The sequence below is a fragment of the Neoarius graeffei genome, chromosome 15 (assembly GCF_027579695.1).
Source record: "Neoarius graeffei isolate fNeoGra1 chromosome 15, fNeoGra1.pri, whole genome shotgun sequence".
Taxonomy (NCBI): domain Eukaryota; kingdom Metazoa; phylum Chordata; class Actinopteri; order Siluriformes; family Ariidae; genus Neoarius; species Neoarius graeffei.
Window position 1 is genome coordinate 58,937,702 of NC_083583.1, and position 22,599 is coordinate 58,960,300.

At 39.6% G+C, this 22,599-nt stretch overlaps 2 protein-coding genes across 3 annotated transcripts in view; one reads left to right on the forward strand and one right to left on the reverse strand.

Moving 5' to 3' along the window:
• mrpl4 (mitochondrial ribosomal protein L4) lies at window positions 1–11,995 on the forward strand. Its single transcript, XM_060941727.1, has 9 exons — window positions 1–123; window positions 1,833–1,914; window positions 6,199–6,367; window positions 6,455–6,506; window positions 8,850–8,967; window positions 10,401–10,507; window positions 11,023–11,132; window positions 11,644–11,717; window positions 11,817–11,995. Exons 1-9 carry the CDS (start codon window positions 76–78, stop codon window positions 11,960–11,962), a joined length of 906 nt encoding a protein of 301 aa, XP_060797710.1. The 5' UTR covers window positions 1–75; the 3' UTR covers window positions 11,963–11,995.
• Window positions 11,970–22,599, reverse strand: part of hyls1 (HYLS1 centriolar and ciliogenesis associated) — a 16,048-nt gene continuing 5,418 nt past the window's right edge. For both annotated transcript variants that reach the window (XM_060941725.1, XM_060941726.1), the window contains exons 2-12: window positions 22,293–22,395; window positions 21,484–21,600; window positions 21,333–21,406; window positions 19,542–19,789; window positions 18,484–18,539; window positions 13,957–14,123; window positions 13,772–13,817; window positions 13,348–13,411; window positions 12,492–12,573; window positions 12,330–12,356; window positions 11,970–12,224 (exon numbers count right to left, since the gene is read on the reverse strand). In XM_060941725.1, the coding sequence (XP_060797708.1) occupies window positions 12,093–12,224; window positions 12,330–12,356; window positions 12,492–12,573; window positions 13,348–13,411; window positions 13,772–13,817; window positions 13,957–14,123; window positions 18,484–18,539; window positions 19,542–19,789; window positions 21,333–21,406; window positions 21,484–21,600; window positions 22,293–22,395 (1,116 nt within the window). In that variant the 3' untranslated portion in view covers window positions 11,970–12,092. The remainder of the gene's footprint in view (window positions 12,225–12,329; window positions 12,357–12,491; window positions 12,574–13,347; window positions 13,412–13,771; window positions 13,818–13,956; window positions 14,124–18,483; window positions 18,540–19,541; window positions 19,790–21,332; window positions 21,407–21,483; window positions 21,601–22,292; window positions 22,396–22,599) is intronic.

Consider the following 22,599-nt stretch of genomic DNA (forward strand, 5'->3'; position numbering starts at 1 on the left):
CGACGGCACACGCAACCCGACCTTCTAACAGAAGGTTTGACAGTGCAGTGTGGTCGTGTTTATTTGGTCAGAATCATGTTTCGTGCTACTTTCACAATATGCACAAGGGGCGTGGCGACTCGGGTAAGTAACCAGAAATGTGTTTATGAACACGCTATAATAATAATACTACGCCCTGGAGTGCTAATTACTATTAGCTCAGCTAGCATAATACACTGTAGCTCACTCACTCACTCACTGGCTGATCTTTAGTTTGGAAGCCTGTTTCAGCCAAAAACAATGAAGTCACATAGTACTGTATGTCCTATTAATGAGCGCATATAGTGATGGGATACTGTGTGGAAATTATTACTGTCACAATGATTTACTGTTTCATAATAATGAGAACGTGTTCTCAACTTATGACTAATACTGTACCTCATTATTATGAGAGGTCATTTATTATGAGAACTTAAGTCATGATTACTGGACACTAAGTCATAATGATGAAAGTCATGAGATAGGATTTCATTATTATGAGGTAGTAAGTCATTAGATTGAAAGTCGTAATTATGAGATGGTAAGTCATTAGGTTAAAAGTCGTAATTATGAGAGTAAGTCATTAGGTTGAAAGTAGGAATTATGAGAGAGTAAGTCATTAGGTTGAAAGTCGGAATTATGAGATAGTAAATCATTATTAGGTTGAAAGTCGGAATTATGAGATAGTAAGTCATTATTAGGTTGAAAGTCGGAATTATGAGATAGTAAGTCATTATTAGGTTGAAAGTCGGAATTATGAGAGAGCAAGTCATTATTAGGTTGAAAGTCGGAATTATGAGAGAGTAAGTCATTACTAGGTTGAAAGTCGGAATTATGAGAGAGTAAGTCATTAGGTTGAAAGTCGGAATTATGAGATAGTAAGTCATTATTAGGTTGAAAGTCGAAATTATGAAATAGTAAGTCATTATTAGGTTGAAAGTCGTAATTATGAGATAGTAAGTTGTTATTAGGCTGAAAGTCAGAATTATGAGATAGTAAGTCATTATTAGGTTGAAAGTCGGAATTATGAGAGAGCAAGTCATTATTAGGTTGAAAGTCGGAATTATGAGAGAGTAAGTCATTACTAGGTTGAAAGTCGGAATTATGAGAGAGTAAGTCATTAGGTTGAAAGTCGGAATTATGAGATAGTAAGTCATTATTAGGTTGAAAGTCGAAATTATGAAATAGTAAGTCATTATTAGGTTGAAAGTCGTAATTATGAGATAGTAAGTTGTTATTAGGCTGAAAGTCAGAATTATGAGATAGTAAGTCATTATTAGGTTGAAAGTCGGAATTATGAGATAGTAAGTTGTTATTAGGCTGAAAGTCAGAATTATGAGATAGTAAGTCATTATTAGGTTGAAAGTCGGAATTATGAGATAGTAAGTCGTTATTAGGCTGAAAGTCATAGTTATGAGATAGTAAGTCATTATTACAAGAACTTAAGTCATGATCACTGGATACCGTCATAATCATGAGATAGTATCTCATTATTCAATTGAAAATCATAATTATGAGAGAGTAAATAATGAGAGAGTATCATTATTATGAGCTTAATCATAAGTATGAGAGAATTATCTCATTAGTATGAGATAGTAAGTCATTATTATGAGAACTTGGGTAATAATTATGAGAAACATTCTCATTGTAGTGGCAGAAACAGGCTTACATACTTTAGTGCTTTTTGTATTTGTCTAAAATAATATGTGCTGTTATTAGCTTCAGAAACATTGTGCTGCCATTACAGCTAACAGACTTTTCACAAGTGGGTTGACTAATTTTTGTTTGTTTGTTTGTTTGTCTTCCCAAACTAGCTAATCTCCTCCATCTCTGGAGAAAGCAGTCTTCCGTCAAATTTACGTCTTCCAGCAAATCTAATAGGGGCTCCAAGACAAAGTAAGCTGCTCAGATGGTACACCCATGATGTGACGTCATTTTAGTAACTACCTTTTGCAGCTGATTATTTTTAAGTGAAAATACCTTTGGTTTGGTTTATCACTGGTTTCAACATGTCTGACCCATAGTATGTCAGATTTCTACCGGTTTAACCCAGACATTAGTACAGTCCAGGTGAAACTAGGGGCGTTACAGATTGATTTTCACAGTATGAAAACCTAGGGTAAAAATGTTTACGGTTATCAAAGTATTGCTTGACCATTAATTAAAAAAAAAACAGATGCACAACCCAGTGGTGAAAATTAAAGGCAAAATGAAATCTTTGGACAAAGTTCTCTTGACACAGAATTGTGTATATATCAAATCAAAAACAAAAGGAAAGCAAAAGACTGAACCACAAAATTATTGTTCTTTCTGAGGAAAGATATTTTTGAGAATGGCTTTAATCCTTTACACTGGGCCTCATTTATCATATATGCCTAATCCCGAAAACGGGTGTAACACAATTAACAAAAGATACAGTAAATTACTCGTATAAGTTCATACAAATAATATAACAGTTTATGAGATTGTATCTGATTCATTTCCTTTCCTTATCCTCTTGTCCCTCTGTTTTTCGTATGCATGAACTCTTTTCTTGTTGACTTTGTCACATATTTGACGAATCATCTTTCTCCATGGCGGCACGGTGGTGTAGTGGTTAGCTCTGTCACCTCACAGCAAGAAGGTCCGGGTTCGAGCCCCGTGGCCGGCGAGGGCCTTTCTGTGCGGAGTTTGCATGTTCTCCCCGTGTCCGCGTGGGTTTCCTCCGGGTGCTCCGGTTTCCCCCACAGTCCAAAGACATGCAGGTTAGGTTAACTGGTGACTCTAAATTGACCGTAGGTGTGAATGTGAGTGTGAATGGTTGTCTGTGTCTATGTGTCAGCCCTGTGATGACCTGGCGACTTGTCCAGGGTGTACCCCGCCTTTCGCCTGTAGTCAGCTGGGATAGGCTCCAGCTTGCCTGCGACCCTGTAGGACAGGATAAAGCGGCTAGAGATAATGAGATGAGATGAGATCTTTCTCCATTCAATTCGATTCTCTACTTTTGTCTTCCAGTGGTCGAGAACGTCACCACATTTCAACACACTTTTTTACACGTGTCTTTATATCTGAGCTTTGGACGACCAACAGGACGTTTTCCTTCAGTTAATTCACCATATAGTAAGGATTTCACTGGACGATCATCCTCCATTCTGGACATATGGCCTAGCCAGCGTAGTCGACTTCTTACCAATAATATTTCTATGTCTTCCACACATGCTATTGCGAGGACTTCTTCGTTGCTAATATAATGGTCCCATTTTATCTTCAGTATTCTCCTTAAATGACGCTGTTGAGCTATACGGAGTTGCTTAACTTGTTGATGGTTCAAAGTCCATGTTTCACTGCCATACATTAGTAGTGGCATAAGGCATTGATTGTAGACCTTTACTTTAGTGGTATAGGTTAGGCCTCATTTATCAAGCTGGATATATTTATAAATCATTTGTATGTTTTACAAAAGTCCAGGTTGATAGACTTCAAATCTTATCATTTGCCTGGATTGCTGCTGTTACATGGATTATGCTGTTAAGTTTAAATTGCTTATGTATTTCAGTTACACACAAAAGATATATGATGTACTTATTGACTGAGTGGGAGGGCTGGACTGGAAAATATTTGGTCCGTACAAATGACCAAGAGCCAAATATTTTCCCCTCTGGCCCGACCTAACTCGGTCAATAAGCATTTTATCATATGACCTTTTTTAACTAACATGCACAGTGGAAAACAATGAACAACGGTGTGCGAAAAATGACTCCACTGAGCACAGTGAAAGTGAATTTTATTATCCAGACCTAATTAAACAAGCTGAAATTGTCGAAGAAAATGAAAAAGGCTACTTTCGAGTGAAGAAATTCACTTGTTTATACAGTACAAGGACAACAAAAAAAACACTGTTAAAATAAGTATGACATGAATATTTTCAAAAGGTTTCTTGCTGAAGTTAAGGAGGAATGGGACAGAAGTCATTCCCTCTAAGGAGCTGGACAGCTTGCTATGTAGTTTCTGTATACAAGTGAAGAAAAAAGGAACTTTAGACTACGAACCTGACACTTTGTCTTCCTTTTCGTGAAATATTCAATGCTACCTTGACAACAACGGTAAGATAAACATCCTGAAAGACGAAGACTTTTTAAAATGTCCAGGGAAATCCTGAAGTCTAAGTGCAGAGACCTCAGAAAAAAAACAGAAAAGGCAACAAACCAAATGCTACAGAAGCCTTGACTGGTGGAGATATTGATCATATTTAAAAAATATATATATATATATATATATATATATATATATATATATATATATATATATTTATTAATGTTAAAAGTAATACAATAATAAAATTAACTTTCACTGTGCTCATTTGTGTCACTCATTTTTCAGAGCAACAATTCAGACCAATATATGAAAATGGCGGAAGCGAGGGAAACAGGTCCGGGGCCACACACGGCTTTTTCCAGACCGGATTAAAAAATCCATATGTGCTCAGTTACGTGATTTTTCCCAATGGTTTTATGAAGAGTGTGCACATGGGTCTGTATGGGTCATATGATGAGTGTCTGGTCTTCACAACACAGGTTTGTGGAAGTGTATCATTGCATGAACAAAGGAGATTTCTGAGGACGACGCTGTCAGAGTTGTTGTTCTGTGGATGTGATGGCCATTATATAATCAGTCCCCCCAGGATTTCGCGGGCCTTTTTTGTGATCGTTACGGGCTAAAATGTCTGTTGCGGGGTTTTTCCTAAAATTGCGATGAAAGTTGCGGTGTTTTTTAGGTTTTTGTTGTGATTACATTGCGGGAGGAAGTGAAAGTTGCGAGAAATTGTTGCGATTTTCTCTTTTTGTGATTAAAATTGAGTGATATGTTAAATATTAAGTTATTACTGAAAAACTGTTGATTAAAAGAACAAAGACACTGAGAAATGGTCCTATAAACAACTTTACCAATATAAAAGATTACCAGGACTACAAAAATGCAGAAAAATAGGCTTTACTTTAAGTAAATATCCAAATGCACCTGTTGGTTCAAAAGTTAAAGTGCAGAGAACCTCACAGCACAACATGAAGTTACCTTAAAATATAATATAAATGCCTCAGCTTTCATGTAAGAAAAAAAAAACTACTAGTACTGTGTGCAGGCAGTCTCTCCTGAAGACTAAATTAAACAATAATTATAAACTAATAAAATAAATGGCTCAGGCTTCATAGAAGAGAAAAAAAAACAATTTGAACAGAATCTCACAGTATGATGCTGAAGCTGCCTAAACAATGGAAAATAAAATACCATGTTGGCATCCATTAATTTCTTGTATTAAGTAAAAAAATAATGTAAAGTGCACACAGTCCTTCACTGTAAACATCACACGCTTTCAGTAACAGAATTTAAGCCTATATAAACACTGACTCGCACATGCAGTGTTGCCAGATACTGCTGACGTTTTCCAGCCCAAAATATGTTCAAAACCTGCCAAAATGCACTTAAAACTGCCCAATCTGGCAACACTGCGCACATGCTGCTTCTCTTGAATGTATACACGGAAGTGAGGCGGAAGGTAGTTTGTCGATGTCACCTCAAGACGACGCCAACGATTGGTCAAATTTGCGGGAAAGTTGCGGTGATTGGGTATAATTGCAACACCGCCCTGAATTCGCGGGGATTGGTTGAATTTGCGTTGAAGTTGCAAATCGCAAAATCCTGGAGGGTCTGATATATGACAAAGTTCAGAATGTGCAAGGAGTGGCAGCAGAGGTCGCAATTTAACGTGTCCAACAGTCGTGGATTACATGGCCAAACGGTTCCAGTGCATCGTCTGTGCTCGGATATGAGGTCGATGTAGAAGAGAGAGGTCACAAAATGTTTGGGAAGTCACAGTCGGAATGAGAGCCGCTGGAGTAACAAACTGGAACATTAATAGGGATATGATTGTAGAGGGAAGTGCAATTTAATCAGTATTTTGGAAAAAAGTCAACAGTGAGGTAATTGTCCAGTCATATCACGTGTCACAGCCCGAGTTGCAACACACACACACTGGCAGTATAATCCTTGTCGATTAAGTTACAAGGGTTCATGGTTTTTAAAGTATTTCCAAGTTGTTGTGGTTTTGGCCACTTTTTCAGTGTAGTTCACTGCAGAAATTTAAACTCCTCTCGTTGGACCTTGTCCATGTTGCCTGTGTCTTATACCTTATGTACACGTTTTCAGAAGCAGCCCTCCCCACCGATTCTGAGCTTCCAGTCCTGCGCAGATGTGATGCTGATATTCCAGCTCACCTCGCACCTGTTCAGACATGGCTGCACTCCTTAAGAAGTTATGACAGCGAGCCGTTGGGGATTGTTGATCTTCACCCGGATGTGTTTTCTGTACCGGTCAGGTAAACCAATGCACTGATGCACTCTACTAATGTATAAAAATCAGACTTCTGTGTTTATTCCTGTCCCTCTTTAATTTCATGAACAAGGCTCGATATACTCCATGCTGTAGAGGTCTGGCAGAGGAACTTCAAAAGAATTGTAAGTAGCTGTAAAACACTCATTTAAGTATTAATCTCTCCAGTGTGGTAATGCAGTGTTTCCTACAGGCCAGGTAGCAATTTGTGGTGCTCCACTGTGCCGATGAGGGAATCGTGCGCAGTGGAGTCGGTCATTGGGGTGTATGCAAAGTGTTTACAGCAGGCGGTGTTCAAACACAGTATTTTTCTTCAGAGTCGCCTGCTGGGACTATTTTAAAGCTACAAGAAGCATTTGAGATTATTCAGTTCAATCTAAATTCTAAGTTCTTTAAGAGAAGACAGCTAAAACAATTTTTACCAGAACCCTGCCTGGTTTCATTTCTTGACCCAAATTTACATTACAGGGCAGGCCATTAGTTTGCTGGGCTTGATGTTGGTGGAAAACCTGTCTTTTAAATTTATGAAAAATACTCACCAAAATTGAAGTTTAGTTTTTACTAGAGATGCACCGATTGCAATTTTTGGGCCGATTCCGATTTTCCATGGAGTGTGACCTGCCGATACCGATTTTGGCCGATTCCGATTTCATTTTTTCAAACCACTTCACAGCACACACAAAGACTTTTCTTTTTATCTTTTCTTTAATAGAACATTCTGCCAGATTTTGAGTAATAAATTCAGTATATAATTCAGTAATAAAAACACCTCAAAGGTTGAAAACAAAAAGACATTGTTCTTTGTAAAATCTTTCTTCATGTTTGGTATTAACATAATTCCTGAAATAGGAAATTCACACAAACATTTTTTCTTTTCCCATCCAATATCTGGCACAAAAACAACTTCCCCCTCATATTATTTGCCTACTGCTATGGAACACACTTTCATAAGCCTATTTAGATCTGAAAACTTATGCCTTATAGAATGACCCATTTCTTCATTCAGTATCAAAATACAAAAATAATTTCCAGTCATACTTATACCATAGCCATTCTGTCATCTTTGTCAAATGTGTATTTGTAGAGTAATTTCCAATGGAATCAAGTGCAACCAAGGCTGTAAAACAAACAGACATTTTTCTCTCTCTCTTTGTACAAATCTAACTAGATGTTTGGTAATAGGCTAACGTATTAATTCCTGTAATGGGAAATTCACACAACCACAAACATTTTCTTCTTTTCACATCCAATATCTGGCACACACAAAAAAAATTCACTATATTTGGATATCCAAACATCAATAGCTTTGGATAAGCTGGATACCCAAATATAGTGAATTTTTTTTTTTTTTGTTAACGGCGGGCGTGCCGGAGCTCGTTAGGCGCGCAGGACTGACACTGTTCTGCGCAAGCGCAACACAATTGCACTAGAAAGCATGTTCAAGCTGCCAGTGTAGCTGCAGTCTTTTTAGTTGTGAATTACGAGTATTTCCACTTTCATCTCTATGGGATACACAAGTTTTGATCGGCAGAAAATCGGCATATTTTAATTTTACCTGGCCGGTCGCCGGTCATGGCCGATCACGTGAAAATCGGCCGATTCCGATCAGTAGCTGGTCAATCGGTGCATCTCTGGTTTTGACCTTAGTTTTTTGCCTTTTTGGTGGCAATCTTTCAATCATTCTTTAGTTGACATTCAAGGAATAAATTGCAAAAAACAAGCTGGAGGTTTTTATTTTAAATATTGAACTCAACACTTACCTCAACCAATACTAAAATGAAAAATAGTATAATGTAACAAAATAATTAAATAAAAAATATCATAATTAGATGTAAGAAACCATTTAAGGTAACACCAAGGCAACTAACAATAATGAAAAGCATTACCCTAATTGGTGCAAAGCCTGCATGCCCTATCAGAACATTTAATTCTGCGTGGCTTCCTGAAAAAAAAAAAAAACTCCAGTGCCCTATTGTAAGGGAAGTCACTGCTGAAGCGGGATAAACGGGATAATGCAATAAGGCCGGTTCCTCGCGCCAAGAAGGCTATGATAAAGCTCATCACGAGCACGACGTAGGCTACCTTTTAAAATAAGGGGTCAGAAGGCGAATCGGGAAGGCTGTGTTATTTTTAATTAGCGCAACGGATTTTTTTTTTTTCCAAAATCTTGAGTCTGATTGTGTGGCGCTAGGAATCCATTGTGTGGCGCTGCGCCACACAGTGGTCTATGTATGGGAAACCCTGTAATGTCTAAAAATGAATTTCCTGGGCAGTTAAAACTGCAGGCCTTTTTAGGACATCAAGCAGGAACATTCATGAAGATAACTAGCTCATAAATGTTTAGTCCTGCTTTGGATAGAAGACATGTATAGTATCTATCATTTGTTCATCGTGCTGTGAGTATAAACACCACTATTATTGCAGAGTAATGAAGCAAAATTAATAACCGTTTGTTTATAAAACTATAGAGCCACGCCAAGGTGAAGAGCAGGGCGGAGGTCAGAGGAGGAGGCAGAAAGCCTTGGAAGCAGAAGGGAAGTGGACGTGCTCGCCATGGAAGCATTCGCTCTCCGCTATGGAGAGGAGGTAAGAGTATACTGGACCAAAAAAAAAAAACCCCTTCACGGACAGTATCATAGACCTACTCTAGCAGCTCAGTATTGTGTTGCATGTATAATGTCCTGTTATTAGCTCATCCAGCCGACAGGCTCATGAGCTTATGCCTTCATGTGTTGTGCATTATCCACATTTCACAAAAATCGCTGCTTCTCTCAATTCTTCACCAATTTTTATTCTTTTTGGCAGGAAGGTAGGTCTGCCTGGGGTGCATATAGACAGCTTCTACCCAAATGTACATAACTGCAATTAATAATGAAGATATGGAGTAATCAATCAATCCCTAATGAACAGCTTCCACACACAACGCTGCTTCTCCCTTGATTCTTTACCGATTTTGATTCTTTCTGGCATGAAGGTGGGGCTACCTAGGGTGCATATAACTTCTACCCGAACTTGCTTAATTGCAATTATTAAAGAAGTTATGGACTAATTAAGCCTTAAATGAGCAGTTCAACAAAAATCTCTTCAGTCAATTCCTTGCTGTTTTGGATTCTTTCTGGCAAATGGATCGGTATTCCTAGGGTGGATATTGCTTCTACACAGATTTACTTCATTACAATTATAGGGACTAATTAATTCCTAGCAAGCACTTTCCACACAAAAACAATCCCATGTCTGGTAGATTAGAGGTGCTCCAACAACCGGTAGAACCTACTCACTTCTGTACCAAGACAATGCAATAGCCTCTTTCATGTCGTGGGGTCCGTACTGCTGACCTACTCTTTAAAGCAGAACTATCATCTAGTTGTGGACAAGAACAGCGGAGGGCAGCTGCAGTTTAAAATGCAGTACTGAGACTGTGTATAACGCTACTACCAGACTATACCCTTTGGATATATATAGGGATATTTTGGTGTAAATTCATGGACAAGACTGATGTCGGAATTTTTTTAAATATTTTGAGCTGGACTGGTCGAGAGTAGAAGGTGGCCCACTTTAGATCGTTCCTCCTAGACTAGATGGAGCTGGAGTGAGCCACGCCCTCGTTAAGTCTCGTTATTTACAACAAATTGAAAAAATTCAGTTTTTATGCCTCCACCACCGTAAGGTGCAGGAGGCATTATGTTTTCGGGTTGTCCGTCCGTCCATCCGGAAACCTTGTGAATGCGATATGTCCAAGGCAGATGAAAGGAATTTCAAACTTTCACCATTTGTGCACTTTGGGACAAACATGAACTGATTAGATTGTGAGGTCAAATGTCTGTCCGAAAACCTTGTGAACCCAATGTCTCCATGACTGATACAAGTAATTTCACTAGGTCAAGATTACTGTGAGGTCAAATGTCCATCCCCAAATCACAACTTAAGGCATGTAGTCTACCGGGTGGAGGCATCTCCATCGACGCTGTTGACGTCGAGTTCTATCTAGTTAAAAAAAAAAAAGGCCTTGTTTGTTTTAGGTGGAGTGGCTCATGGTCCAAGAGGACCAACCAGTTATTATTACATGCTGCCCATGAAGGTGCGTGTACAAGGACTGAAAATTGCACTGACTGCCAAACTTGCACAGGTACGTGATGACAGGCTGCCGATTGTTAAATAACATGCGTTTCATTTCTGCTCAGGAGCATTCTATCCCCCCCAAAAAACAAACATACACATGGTCTGTTAAGGGTCATGGAACTAATGTGCTTTCATTGCTAGTTTTAATGAAGGGGGAAAAAATTTCATAATTATTTTATGTAACAGACTACACAATTTTTACAAATCAGTAGTGATCCTCATGCCCCGCATCTGAGAGCAGGTTTTTTGTGGGGGGAGGCTTTAGATGAAAGCAAACATGGCAGATGACAGTTTAACTCCGGTTATGGGTTTTTCACATAAGACATTTGGAGAATCCCTTACACACTACAGAGTGTTGAGCTACAAATATAGGACATATAGAACATTTAATATTTATTTCAAATTAGGATGCCCATGAATGTACTGTCAGAGGGGGTTAGATTATATTTTACACTTGTGATACCAAATTAGTCTCAAACTCAACCAGAGTGGTTCAGGCACTTACTGTTGTTATCCTCCTAGGATTATCTTCATATTATTGACACATTGGAGATTCCCACTCCAGACCCACAATATCTAGAGGAGCTGCTCAAACGCAGGCAGTGGGGGGATTCGGTCCTGATTGTGGATGTGTGAGTATATCGCCTACAATACATTTATAACTATTACAGTCACATTCACTGGATATGAACAGTTGTGCACTCCAATTGGCTACTCTATTACTAAGCTATCAGCTCATATACCATGAGTAGAGAAAAACAATAGCGGAGCAGGCTGCTGAATCAACAGAGGATTGGGGGGGGAAGCCTACTCAACCCCCCCCCCAAAATACAGAAACGCAACAAAAGTATTTGATGGTAAGAACTTTTTTTCAAGAATTCTAAGCAGAATTAGTTTTGTTAGACTTTATATAATCAAATTTGGGGGGGAAAAAAAGGTTCCGTTTCTGAAAACCCAGTGAATTTGGATACAGTAGTTATTTCATTCAGTCTTGTCGTACGTGGCTTATAGCTGACTCGGTGTTATGCGCCTCGTCGGCTATTGGCTCGATTTCGTAGAACAGTTCTTAAGTTCAGGATGACATCAATACTTTAGTTAACTCCCTTTCACGAATGTATAAATTTTTTTTTAAATCTTATTCAGAGGGGAGGAGTTCTCTCACAACGTTCTACAGGCCACAGCAAACTTGAAGACTGTAAATATCATTCCAGCCATAGGTACGTTCAGTATAGTGCCTTACAGGGTGATGTTTCTTTCCTTTTGCAAAAGTATACATGTGATCTCATGTCACTTTCCTCAAATTTGCATTTTTACAGGCCTGAATGTTCACAGCATGCTGAAACACGAAAGTCTGGTCCTCACATTGGAGGCTGTGAAGTTTCTAGAAAAGAAGCTGCTGTGGCACGACTGTCGCTTCACACCGCTCTACCCTTTCAAACTGCCCTACAGTGATATGCCATAAACATATATTAAAAAAAAACATTTATTTCCTAAACAGTGTCATTCATTTAAAATTATACAACTCACAAGACATGGAAAACATGCGTTAATAAATAAAAACCTGAAATTAACAGTCACTTGCTTAAGGCACATTACGTATAAGTTACTCTTGCAGGAATGATGCCGTTTGCCAGATCGTGTCTGATTTCCCATCGTAACGCAGAACGCTTCTTCGCTGTAGGCACCACATATGTGTTTGGGATGTAGGTTCTCTGAGGCTTTGGCTGTAAATAATTAAAATACACTTTTTTTAATAAAACCATATTCTACAGGTGAATTAAGAAAAGAGCAATTCTCTGATAAACATTAATCCTCTGGACGGAACTTACAGGTGGAGGCTGGTATGCAAGTTGTTCCTAAAGATTAAAAAAAAAAAAGTGTCAATTGTTAGTCACACAATGCTTTAATTTTTATACATTCCACAAATACAATGCTTTATAAATACATGTTTATATTACATGGTGGTGTTTAAAAAAAAAAGGAGGGGGTACCCTGATGGCCCAGTATAGCTCTTTCCTGCATTTCTCTCCAGGGGGCTTAAACATCTCCCAGTCCTGCTTGTACTGGAAATACCTGAATGGGAGGATAAGGGGAGGGAAATTTTTATATATACACATATATGTATGAGTGATTCCACGCTTATGGGTACTGAAATGGGGACATGAACTTATTTTTAAAAATTCACCTAAAACCATTTCTTTTTTTACCATCAGGTCACAAAACATGTAATCTTTAATGAATGATATGTTAAAAGATAACTTTAATTTTCTGAGATGTAATAAAAACATTTATATGCCAAAGTCAGAACGTAACAGAAGTGTTGTGGACATATATATTCTCAATTTTAACAATGTAGAATTACTTTTTGAAACATAGGAAGGTAATGTTTTAGCAAATATAATTAATAAACATGTGTAGTAGAATAAACATACACATTCTTTCAATAAGATTAACATGGTATATAGCTAGATTGTAATTAATTTGTAACAGAAGTAATGTAACAGACATCATTTTGGAACTCATAGGCTTGACTTTGGCATATAAATATGTTTTAATTACATCTCAGAAAATTAAAGTTATCTTTTAACATATCATTCATTAAAGATTACATGCTTTGTGACCTGATGGTAAAAAAAGAAATGGTTTTAGGTGAATTTTTAAAAATAAGTTCATGTCCCCATTTCAGTACCCATAAGCGTGGAATCATTCATTCATATATATATGAAATTTTTTTATTATTTTTTTAACTATATATATTAAATATATATTTTTTAAAACAACATCTGACCAATATATGGTCAAAACACTTCCACACAAGATGATGGTGTATGGGGGGGGGGCACTTACTTTGCAACAGGATCTGTTTTTTTCAAGTTTCTCGTGTGTGGGTGATCCATAAGTGGACGAATAACTAATAAAGGAGACAGTTGTTAATTATAGAATGCTAAAATGGAAAACTAACTTGTGCTTTAAGTAATCAACAAATCAGTCCAGAAATATTAGTACTACTCAATCAAGTAGTACTAATTTTACCAAGGAAGACAGGGTTACAAGCTGTGTATAAATAAAAGCCAAGTTACGCAGTACAAAAAAATAAAATTCAGAAAGTATTTTTGCACATGGCTCCAGTTACTTTGTTTACATAGACATTTTCAGATTAACTTAATTTACTATTGGGACAGTTGAAGTCAGAGAACTGATTATGGACTTGAACCTATTGAGATGATTCAAGAGGAAGAGCACAAAGAGTACATATATATTAAAATCTTACAGGATTTGGGACGAGGTCTGAGGTCATTCTCACTGCGTGATCTTGTCTAATAAAACACAATGAGCATTTTCCATCACCAAAAGCATTAATAAAACTGGCAGAAATCATCAATACAGAACAAATGTTTGGCACAATCAGCCCTGATGTTCCATCTGCACAGGATATACTGAGGGTGGGTGACTAACCATGCCTTTGACATAGACGTGAAAAGCACTGGGCAGTTCCTCTGCTGCGGAGCTGTGTGTGTCGCTGTAGCTGCTCGCCTCCTCACTCGCAGAGTAGAATTCATGTCGCTCATGAGGAGCAAGCATGTGTAGTTCTGCCAAGCGCTCTTCCAGCTCACTTACTGTCTCTTTAAAAAAATAATAATTTGCTTGAAATGCAGTCTGTAAATACTGAAACGATGTTCACCTACGGCAGATACTACCAACCCAGTCCTAATTAATTAGCACTTAATTGCCTACACAGATTTAGGGGTGGTTCTCCACTATAGTTGCAAATTGGTGTCACCTCACTTAAGTATTCTGAGACCAGGCCTTGAAATAAAATCAGGGTGTCTGTGTTCATATGCCTTCCTATTGATTATAAAAATTAATTGATATTAAATTTTATCCACTCAAATATAATAGTGTTGGTAGAATTTTTCATTGGAAGTACCCAAGGGGGTCCAAAATGCGTGTCTCATACATCCCAGAAGGAAAATAAACCCTTGCTGAAAAATATTTATTGGTGTTTTGTCACCCATTTAAATATGATCAATATTGTCCATGCAGCATGAAGAAAAGCACATTTTGAAAATATTTCCAATACTAGTCAGAAATTTTCCCGCCAAGAAATTGATTTTTGGTGTCCCAAGTAATTAAGTCAGTACACTAACAGTACTAACTACTAGAGACACCTGGGGAAAATGGACAGAACTATTCTAATGAGATGACTGCAGTGCATTGTGGGAATCCCACAAGTTCAAGGGAGGGAAACATTGAATTTCATATTGTGGTAGTTTTCCAGCATTGTTCAGGTTTGTATGGCAATTTTTAACAGAATTTATAATAGCAGTCAATACACCAACACTTCTAGAATGATGTAGGCCCAGCTTTGTCATGAAAACATGTTTGTGCCATGAATGTGAGTTAGAAGACCTTTCAACTAGACTACAATGCACATCTGCACCCTGGTGACCAGATGATGAACTATGTGTCCATACACTAACAGTCCATACACTAACACCGGAGTCTGTTTGTGTACTGACTATTGTGTTAGTGTATTGACCAATTTGATAGGATGACAGTTTGATGTCTCTCGATCCCTTTTGTCAACCTACTAGTATATAGGCCTATACCTAGTACATGTATCCTACCAGGATATCTTTAAAGGTTTTCTGATTAGGCCTAGTCAATTTCTGAGAGTGTCTGTGTACTGACTTAAACATTTGAATTTGCCCCTCCCCCCCCATACTCACCTTTACAAACTGTTAATTTTACTTCCAGCTTCCCCTACTTACTACCTGGTTGAATGAATGATCTTTACTGTTCTGCTCAAATAATCAACTTCGTGGTCTTATTTTTGAACGTCAGGACACAAACATGCTGTCAGTACACAAACGCTGCACCCTTTTAATACATATATTGTTCTATTGTGATAAATATACATTTTCAAATATAATTATTTATAATAAGGCCCAGATTTGTAATTGGAGTCAATTACATTTTGATTTTGGTCAGAGATTATGGATTTATTAGGCATTTCAGAGACCTGTTTGTGTACTGACAGAGACAAGGGCAACCTTGAAATGACCTTGACCTTTGACCTTGAATTTTGCCATATCGAGCAATAAGAAGATTCTTTGATAAAACTCAAATTGGCTACCAGAATTCTGCCTTATAAACTTATCAGTTTGCTCAAGGTCCATATCCCAATTTGCAACTACAGTGGAGAACCACCCTTAGCATGAACTAAACAATCTTTCAAGGCCGAGAGAAATATACCCCTTTCCTTCTTGGATGATAATAGTACAAGTCCCAACAATGAAAACTTATCCTTGAAACCCACGTCATAAATGTCGGGAACATTCAGAATTTGTCGAGTTTAAATTTCCTGCCAAGGGAATCCCGGTACCAACGTTGCCATTATTAGCTGGCTTTTGCGTGACGTCACAAGTGTGAGTGGGTTTTACCTGCGGTTTTTCCCACTTATGTCCACACAGTGGACGTAAATGAGCGGCATGGTGGTGTAGTGATCAGCATAGTCGCCTCACAGCAAGAAGGTTCTGGGTTTGAGCCCAGTGGCTGGCAGGGCCCCGTCTGTGTGGAGTTCGCATGTTCTCCCCGTGACTGTGTGGGTTTCCCCCACAGTCCAAAGACATGCAGTTAGGTTAATATGGGACAGCTCCCGTCTGCTACTTCCGGTTGCTTAGTGGGCGGTTCTAAAAGGGCTGAATTGACTTGCCTTTTGTCTGTGGATATAGTTACCTCTGTCCAGGGACTCAATAAACCTCGCTATTCTGTTTTAGCGCAACCCCCGCCCCGTATTTCTCTCGGCCTTTAACAGAGGGTTGAAGAACTAGGCCTGAATAATAATTTGGGGGGGGGCACTTAAGTGAAACTCAGTAAAGTTACCACGTTTAATAAGATGTGACTTGACTTGCTTCATCTTCCTGAAATCTTGTCTTGCATGTCCATCTTCAGTCCTATGATCTTTTGTCATGTATTCATCAAGTCTTATAATATTAAATGCATCATTGTTGCACATGCTAAATGTTTCAACGTCTTCCCAGTCTTCACTACAAAATACCACATTTCGTTTGGTTTTTCTTGTTACCGGAAGATGAACACTACTGGTGGCTCTCTCTTCACTAGCTTGAAGATCAACACTTTCTGCAGAAAGAGAAAGCATTTGGGAATCCTCAGGGCATATAGTGGCAGATCTCAGTCTGTTCTCATGAGTTGTGCCTTGAACACTGTCGGGGTCGCTGTACACAGCATTATCACCAGCAATATACGAATCAAAAGGGGTCCAATCACCTCCATCAAGTGACACTGAAGGAATTTGTTTCTCAGCCTCTTCGGGAGAAAGATGGTCTCGGTACCAGGACGGATTGGGGTCATGTTGCGTGGAAAGGGCATTGGGGTCTTCAGGGTCTAACTCCAGTCCAAACAGACTGCAGTCATCTCTAGCATCCAGGTCATCTTTCAGCGAGTCTGGTTTGTAGGTTTCATAGCCAGAAGTTAAAATGCTCGCTGTCAGGCTGCTCGTGCTACCATGGAAATCCTCAGCATACACTGCATGTTCGTGTGGATCAGCACCACATTTCCAAATTTGCTCAGCAGAGCCCCTATTCTCTCTGTGCTTGGTCTGTGCTAACATTTCCTCTCCAGCACAGCCTTCCTTGGTATAATCTTCAGTTCCTGATTCACAACCATTTCTCCTTTCTTTTCCTGTGGCTTTCACACTGCTGTTATCAGAGTCCTCATCTTTGCTTTGCTCCTTTACATAATATTGCTTATCTTCTACATTTATGCAGTCCTCACCCTCTTGCAGCTTTTCTCCAGTCTGCCCTTTCCCATACCCTCCCTCTTCTTCGTTAAATTCCTGCTTGTCGAGTCCAAGCTCCGTCTCGATCCGGTCATCCTTGACATAACATTCTCCCTGGTCTTCATTTTCCTGGTCAGTCCAGAAAGAAGAGGACAGAGATTCATTGTCCTCAGCACACACTGCTTCATCCGTTCCATCTACATTTACCAACATGGCGTTCTTATTGCTTGAATTTGAACGTTGTTCAGCCATAAAAGACAACATTCTCCTTTCTCTGTACTGCTCCTCCTTATACACCTGTCCTTCTGTGCACATCTCTTCATTATTCATCACCAGTTCACGCACATCATCTTGGTTCACAAAAACGGTTTTCCATTCTTCATCTCTCTCCAATTGTTCTCCTTCTGGTTCACGACCTTTCATTTCACGCTGGCTAAACTCGCTGACAAAATATTCGATTTCCTCTTCACTCTCCAGATCATCGCTTTCTGACTCCTCCTCCGACGAACTCCTGTTCATGTCATTAACAAAGCACTCACTCTGTTCTTCCACATCACTTTCTAACATTTCCTCTCCAGCACAGCCTTCCTTGGTATAATCTTCAGTTCCTGATTCACAACCGTTTCTCTTTTCTTTTCCTGTGGCTTTCACACTGCTGTTATCAGAGTCCTCATCTTTGCTTTGCTCCTTTACATAATATTGCTCATCTTCTACATTTATGCAGTCCTCACCCTCTTGCAGCTTTTCTCCAGTCTGCCCTTTCCCATACCCTCCCTCTTCTTCGTTAAATTCCTGCTTGTTGAGTCCAAGCTCCGTCTCGATCCGGTCATCCTTGACATAACATTCTCCCTGGTCTTCATTTTCCTGGTCAGTCCAGAAAGAAGAGGACAGAGATTCATTGTCCTCTTCATAGGTGTTTTCCAAGTGGCTGTAATAAATTTTGTACATTCTGAGGTTTCCTTTCTGACTGAATGCAAAGAAAATATCAGTCCTTTCACTGAGCCTTGGCAAATGGCTGCCAAGGAGGTGGAGTGAGTGTAAGAAGATTAGCACTGACACCCGAGATCTCCATATTGAAGAGATTGTAGGTCTATGGCACCACATGGTGGGAACGAGACTGAATGACATTCACTGAGGCACAACAGTCACTACGAAGTAGTTCTAAATGCTGAAAAACTTACCAGAGTCCTCGCTGTATGTAGACTCATCACACACCTGAGAGTGTCCCCTATACTTCCTGGAGGGAAAAAGATCTGAATTACTTTGCTGAAAAATTCCAGACCTAAATCTGTGTCTCTCTCTCTCACACACACACTTCCATTGAAGATTAATGATATTTATTTACCACTGAAAATGAGAACAAAAAAAAAAGCATACTTGTTAATATTTTATCATTATTTTTCTCAGATGCATAATTTCATTAACTCAGTTCATCAAAATCATAATATTTGTACCATTCACTTACAATTTAGACATGTCTTCTTTCTCTCTCTCCCCCCCATTGCCTTTAAAGGAACAGTCTACCGTACTTCCATAATGAAATATGCTCTTATCTGAATTGAGACAAGCTGATCCGTACCTCTCCGAGCTTTGCGCGACCTCCCAGTCAGTCAGACGCGCTGTCACTCCTGTTAGCAATGTAGCTAGGCTCAGTATGGCCAATGGTATTTTTTGGGGCTGTAGTTAGATGCGACCACACTCTTCCGCGTTTTTCCTGTTTACATAGGTTTATATGACCAGTGACATGAAACAAGTTCAGTTACACAAATTGAAACGTAGCGATTTTCTATGCTATGGAAAGTCGGCACTATAATGACAGGCGTACTAACACCTTCTGCGCGCTTCGGCAGCGCATTGATACGGAGCTCAGATATCAATGCGCTGCCGAAGCGCGCAGAAGGTGTTAGTATGCCTGTCATTATAGTGCGGACTTTCCATAGCATAGAAAATCGCTACGTTTCAATTTGTGTAACTGAACTTGTTTCATGTCACTGGTCATATAAACCTATGTAAACAGGAAAAACGCAGAAGAGTTTGGTCGCATCTAACTACAGCCCCAAAAAATACCATTGGCCATACTGAGCCTAGCTACATTGCTAACAGGAGTGACAGCGCGTCTGACTGACTGGGAGGTCGCGCAAAGCTCGGAGAGGTACGGAGCAGCTCGTCTCAATTCAAATAAGAGCATATTTCATTATGGAAGTACGGTGGACTGTTCCTTTAAAGACAGAAAGCTTACCTCAGCACTTTTCTCTTGAGAACCGGTTTTGCGTTCGTGTGAAGGTCTCGCTGGGGCCTAGCGGGTTCGCTGGCACCCAGGGCTGAATGGTAAACGTCAGAGGACGCAGGCGGGACCTCGACCTCAAGCCTGTTAGGAGCTGTAGAGGGTCTGACGCATCGGGGAGCCACCGAGTGCTTTATGTAAGAATCACCAGGCCCCAGGTTCACACTGTTATAGTTCTCATCATTAAATGTTGAGGGCAGAACCTTGAACATAAAGCATTTGAGTTGATAAATATGTAAGAACATGTATTGTGAGTAGTGTGCATTGCAAATATGTTCCCAAAGTCTTCTGGTAGAAACCATAAGTAAGCACTGCATTGGTGACATGTATTTTGTGCTAATCTGACAGGCCTGGACCAAGCCCTCAGATGTCTCTAGCCCTAAATTAAGGCTTGTGCAAGATCAATTTTTCCCTGCTTGCGATTTATTATTTAAAATAATAAAAATCATCATCATCATCATCATGGGCTTACAAGTGGCACAACAGAACAGCGTTTATCATAATTAGCAATTTAATTGTCCAGAGCCAATAGATATTCAGTTTTGTGCTGAATTCCCTGGTGATCTCATTCCCTTTCATGTTCATTATGACATCGGCATACTAATGCTCCATTTTTTTTTTTCCTGGTGACACTTCAGGACTTGATAGCCTACAGTACAGCACAAAAGCACACAAAGGGGAGTCAGATTCTGCCAGGGAGTTGGAATTCAGCACAACTCGTGCTAACCAAGTCAAACATCCACTGAGATTTTATTTCCCATGAATGAACTCATTCTCCATTTCCCTTGATTGAAAGTTAGAGTATGATGAAGGGAAGGGGGCGGGGCTTCCAGGCAATGCCAGTTATTACGGAGAGTTCAAAACACCTGTACAAATCATTTCAGATTTATATGTCAGTTGGCTGACCTCCAGTGGCACAGTGGTATAGTGGTTAGTACTGTCGCCTCACAGCAAGAAGGTCTTGGGTTCGAGCCCAGCGGCCGACGAGGGCCTTTCTGTGTGGAGTTTGCATGTCTGCGTGGGTTTCCCCCACAGTCCAAAGACATGCAGGTTAGGCTAATTGGTGGCTCTAAATTGACTGTAGTTGTGAATGGTTGTTTGTCTCTGTGTCAGCCCTGTGATGACCTGGCGACTTGTCCAGGGTGTACCCCGCCTCTCGCCCATAGTCAGCCGGGATAGGCTCCAGCTTGCCTGCGACCCTGCACAGGATAAGCAGCTACAGATAATGGATGACTTCCTGTTGTGTTGGAGAATTTGCAAAAGTTCAATTTCGTGGCATTTTAAACAGATGGTGCATAAAAACATGTTGGCCTGTGTTGTCGACTGTTCTAAATCAAAGAAAGATTGTTTTGACGGATATTTAAAAAAAGTCGTTGATAACAGAGCTGGTTAGCACTGTCGCCTCACAGCACGAAGGTTCTGGGTTCAAACCTCGCAGCAGACCAGGGCCTTTTTGTGTGGAGTTTGTATGTTCTCCCCATAGCTGTGTGGGTTTCCTCTGGGTGCTCTGGTTTCCCCCACAGTCCAAAGACATAAGGATTCAGTCAACTGTCTACTCTAAACTGCCCACAGGTGTAAATGTGAGTGTGAATGGCTGTTCATCCCCGCAACAGATTAGTGACCTGCCTAGAGTGAACCCTGCATCTCACCCAAAGTTGGCTGGGATTGGCTTCAGCTCCCCTGTGACCCTGAGGGATAAGCAGTATAGATAATGGATGGACGGACGGAGCTTTATTAAGCACATACCTGTCTGTGCTGATCTGCTGCACTATTGCCAGAGTAAATGTAGTTGTACTTGGAAGCAGCACTGGGTACCTGGACTAAATAAAAACACGGTTCAAGTATCTTGCAGCTATATGGCAATCCACTCGGTTGTTTTAGCGATGCAACCACCAACCTTTCTCTTTAGTAAACGCTGGTGGACTCTTGCATGAACTACTGTGAGATGTTGGAGAGCTCCACTCAGCTGAAGTGCTACTCTTGGACTTTTCATGACGAATCAGCAAGTCAAGATCTGTGGACATGGAAAAGCGGTATTATATAAATAATGCATTAACGTGTATACACATCGCACAATCTTGCTCATTAGAGTAACATTTTGATGTATAATCACATTAATACAATTAGTCGTCGGGCACTGCACTGTGCATGTGATTCTTGAGTGTTTAGGATACAATCACGTACACTGTCCCTTCTGTACATTTACTGTTCACAACTGAAGATTTTATTCAAGTTTTATCTAATCCCTCTGTAAAACAATCATCTTTGCAGGTAGAATTAAAGTCAAGTCAACTTTGTCAAATATGCTATACATGCTCGACATACAGCACGGATGAAATATCAGTCCTGTATGTCGAGCATGTATAGCATATTTGACAAAGTTGACTTGACTTTAATTCTACCTGCAAAGATGATTGTTTTACAGTGGGATTAGATAAAACTAATCCCACTGTAAAACAATCATCATAATGGGAGTTTCAGATTCTACAAGAACACAGCTCCTATGTCAATCTACCGCCCCTCTCTAATACCACTTCTCATAAATTTCTTACAGGTGATCAAACATTCTGCTTAGACATTCCACAGATCCACTTGAGAAATCACCTCATGTGTGATGACCGAGTTGGGAAAGATGACTTTTTACGACCAACATTCACAGACTTACAAGTTAAAATAAAAGTGCCTTTAAAAAAATAATAATCCCACCTCGTTTGAATTCACGCAGTCTTTGTTTCGGGACGTTGGTGTATCCAAGCACAGCTAACTGCTCTTGGATTTCTTCCTCTGAGAAGTCAAGGTCTTCCATTTCCTATGAAAAAAATAAATAAAATCAAGGAAACAATCTTTCCTCTTACAGGTGTGCAACTTGTTTATAACGTCAGAGCAATACAGTGTTGTAGACAGTAAGCTAAATTATTGTTTATCTTTATACTGGAATGCAAACAGGGCAGCCATGGCCTGAAGGTTAGAGAAACAGCCTTGGGTCCAAAGGGTCACCAGTTCGATTCCCAGG

Excerpts from the sequence above, each read along its gene's own strand:
- mrpl4 (XM_060941727.1), top strand. The coding sequence starts at position 76 with ATGTTTCGTGCTACTTTCACAATATGCACAAGGGGCGTGGCGACTCGG. Across the intron at positions 1,915-6,198 it reads AATAGGGGCTCCAAGACAAA|AAGCAGCCCTCCCCACCGAT; the intron begins GTAAGCTGCTCA and ends ACACGTTTTCAG. Across the intron at positions 11,718-11,816 it reads AAATATCATTCCAGCCATAG|GCCTGAATGTTCACAGCATG; the intron begins GTACGTTCAGTA and ends GCATTTTTACAG.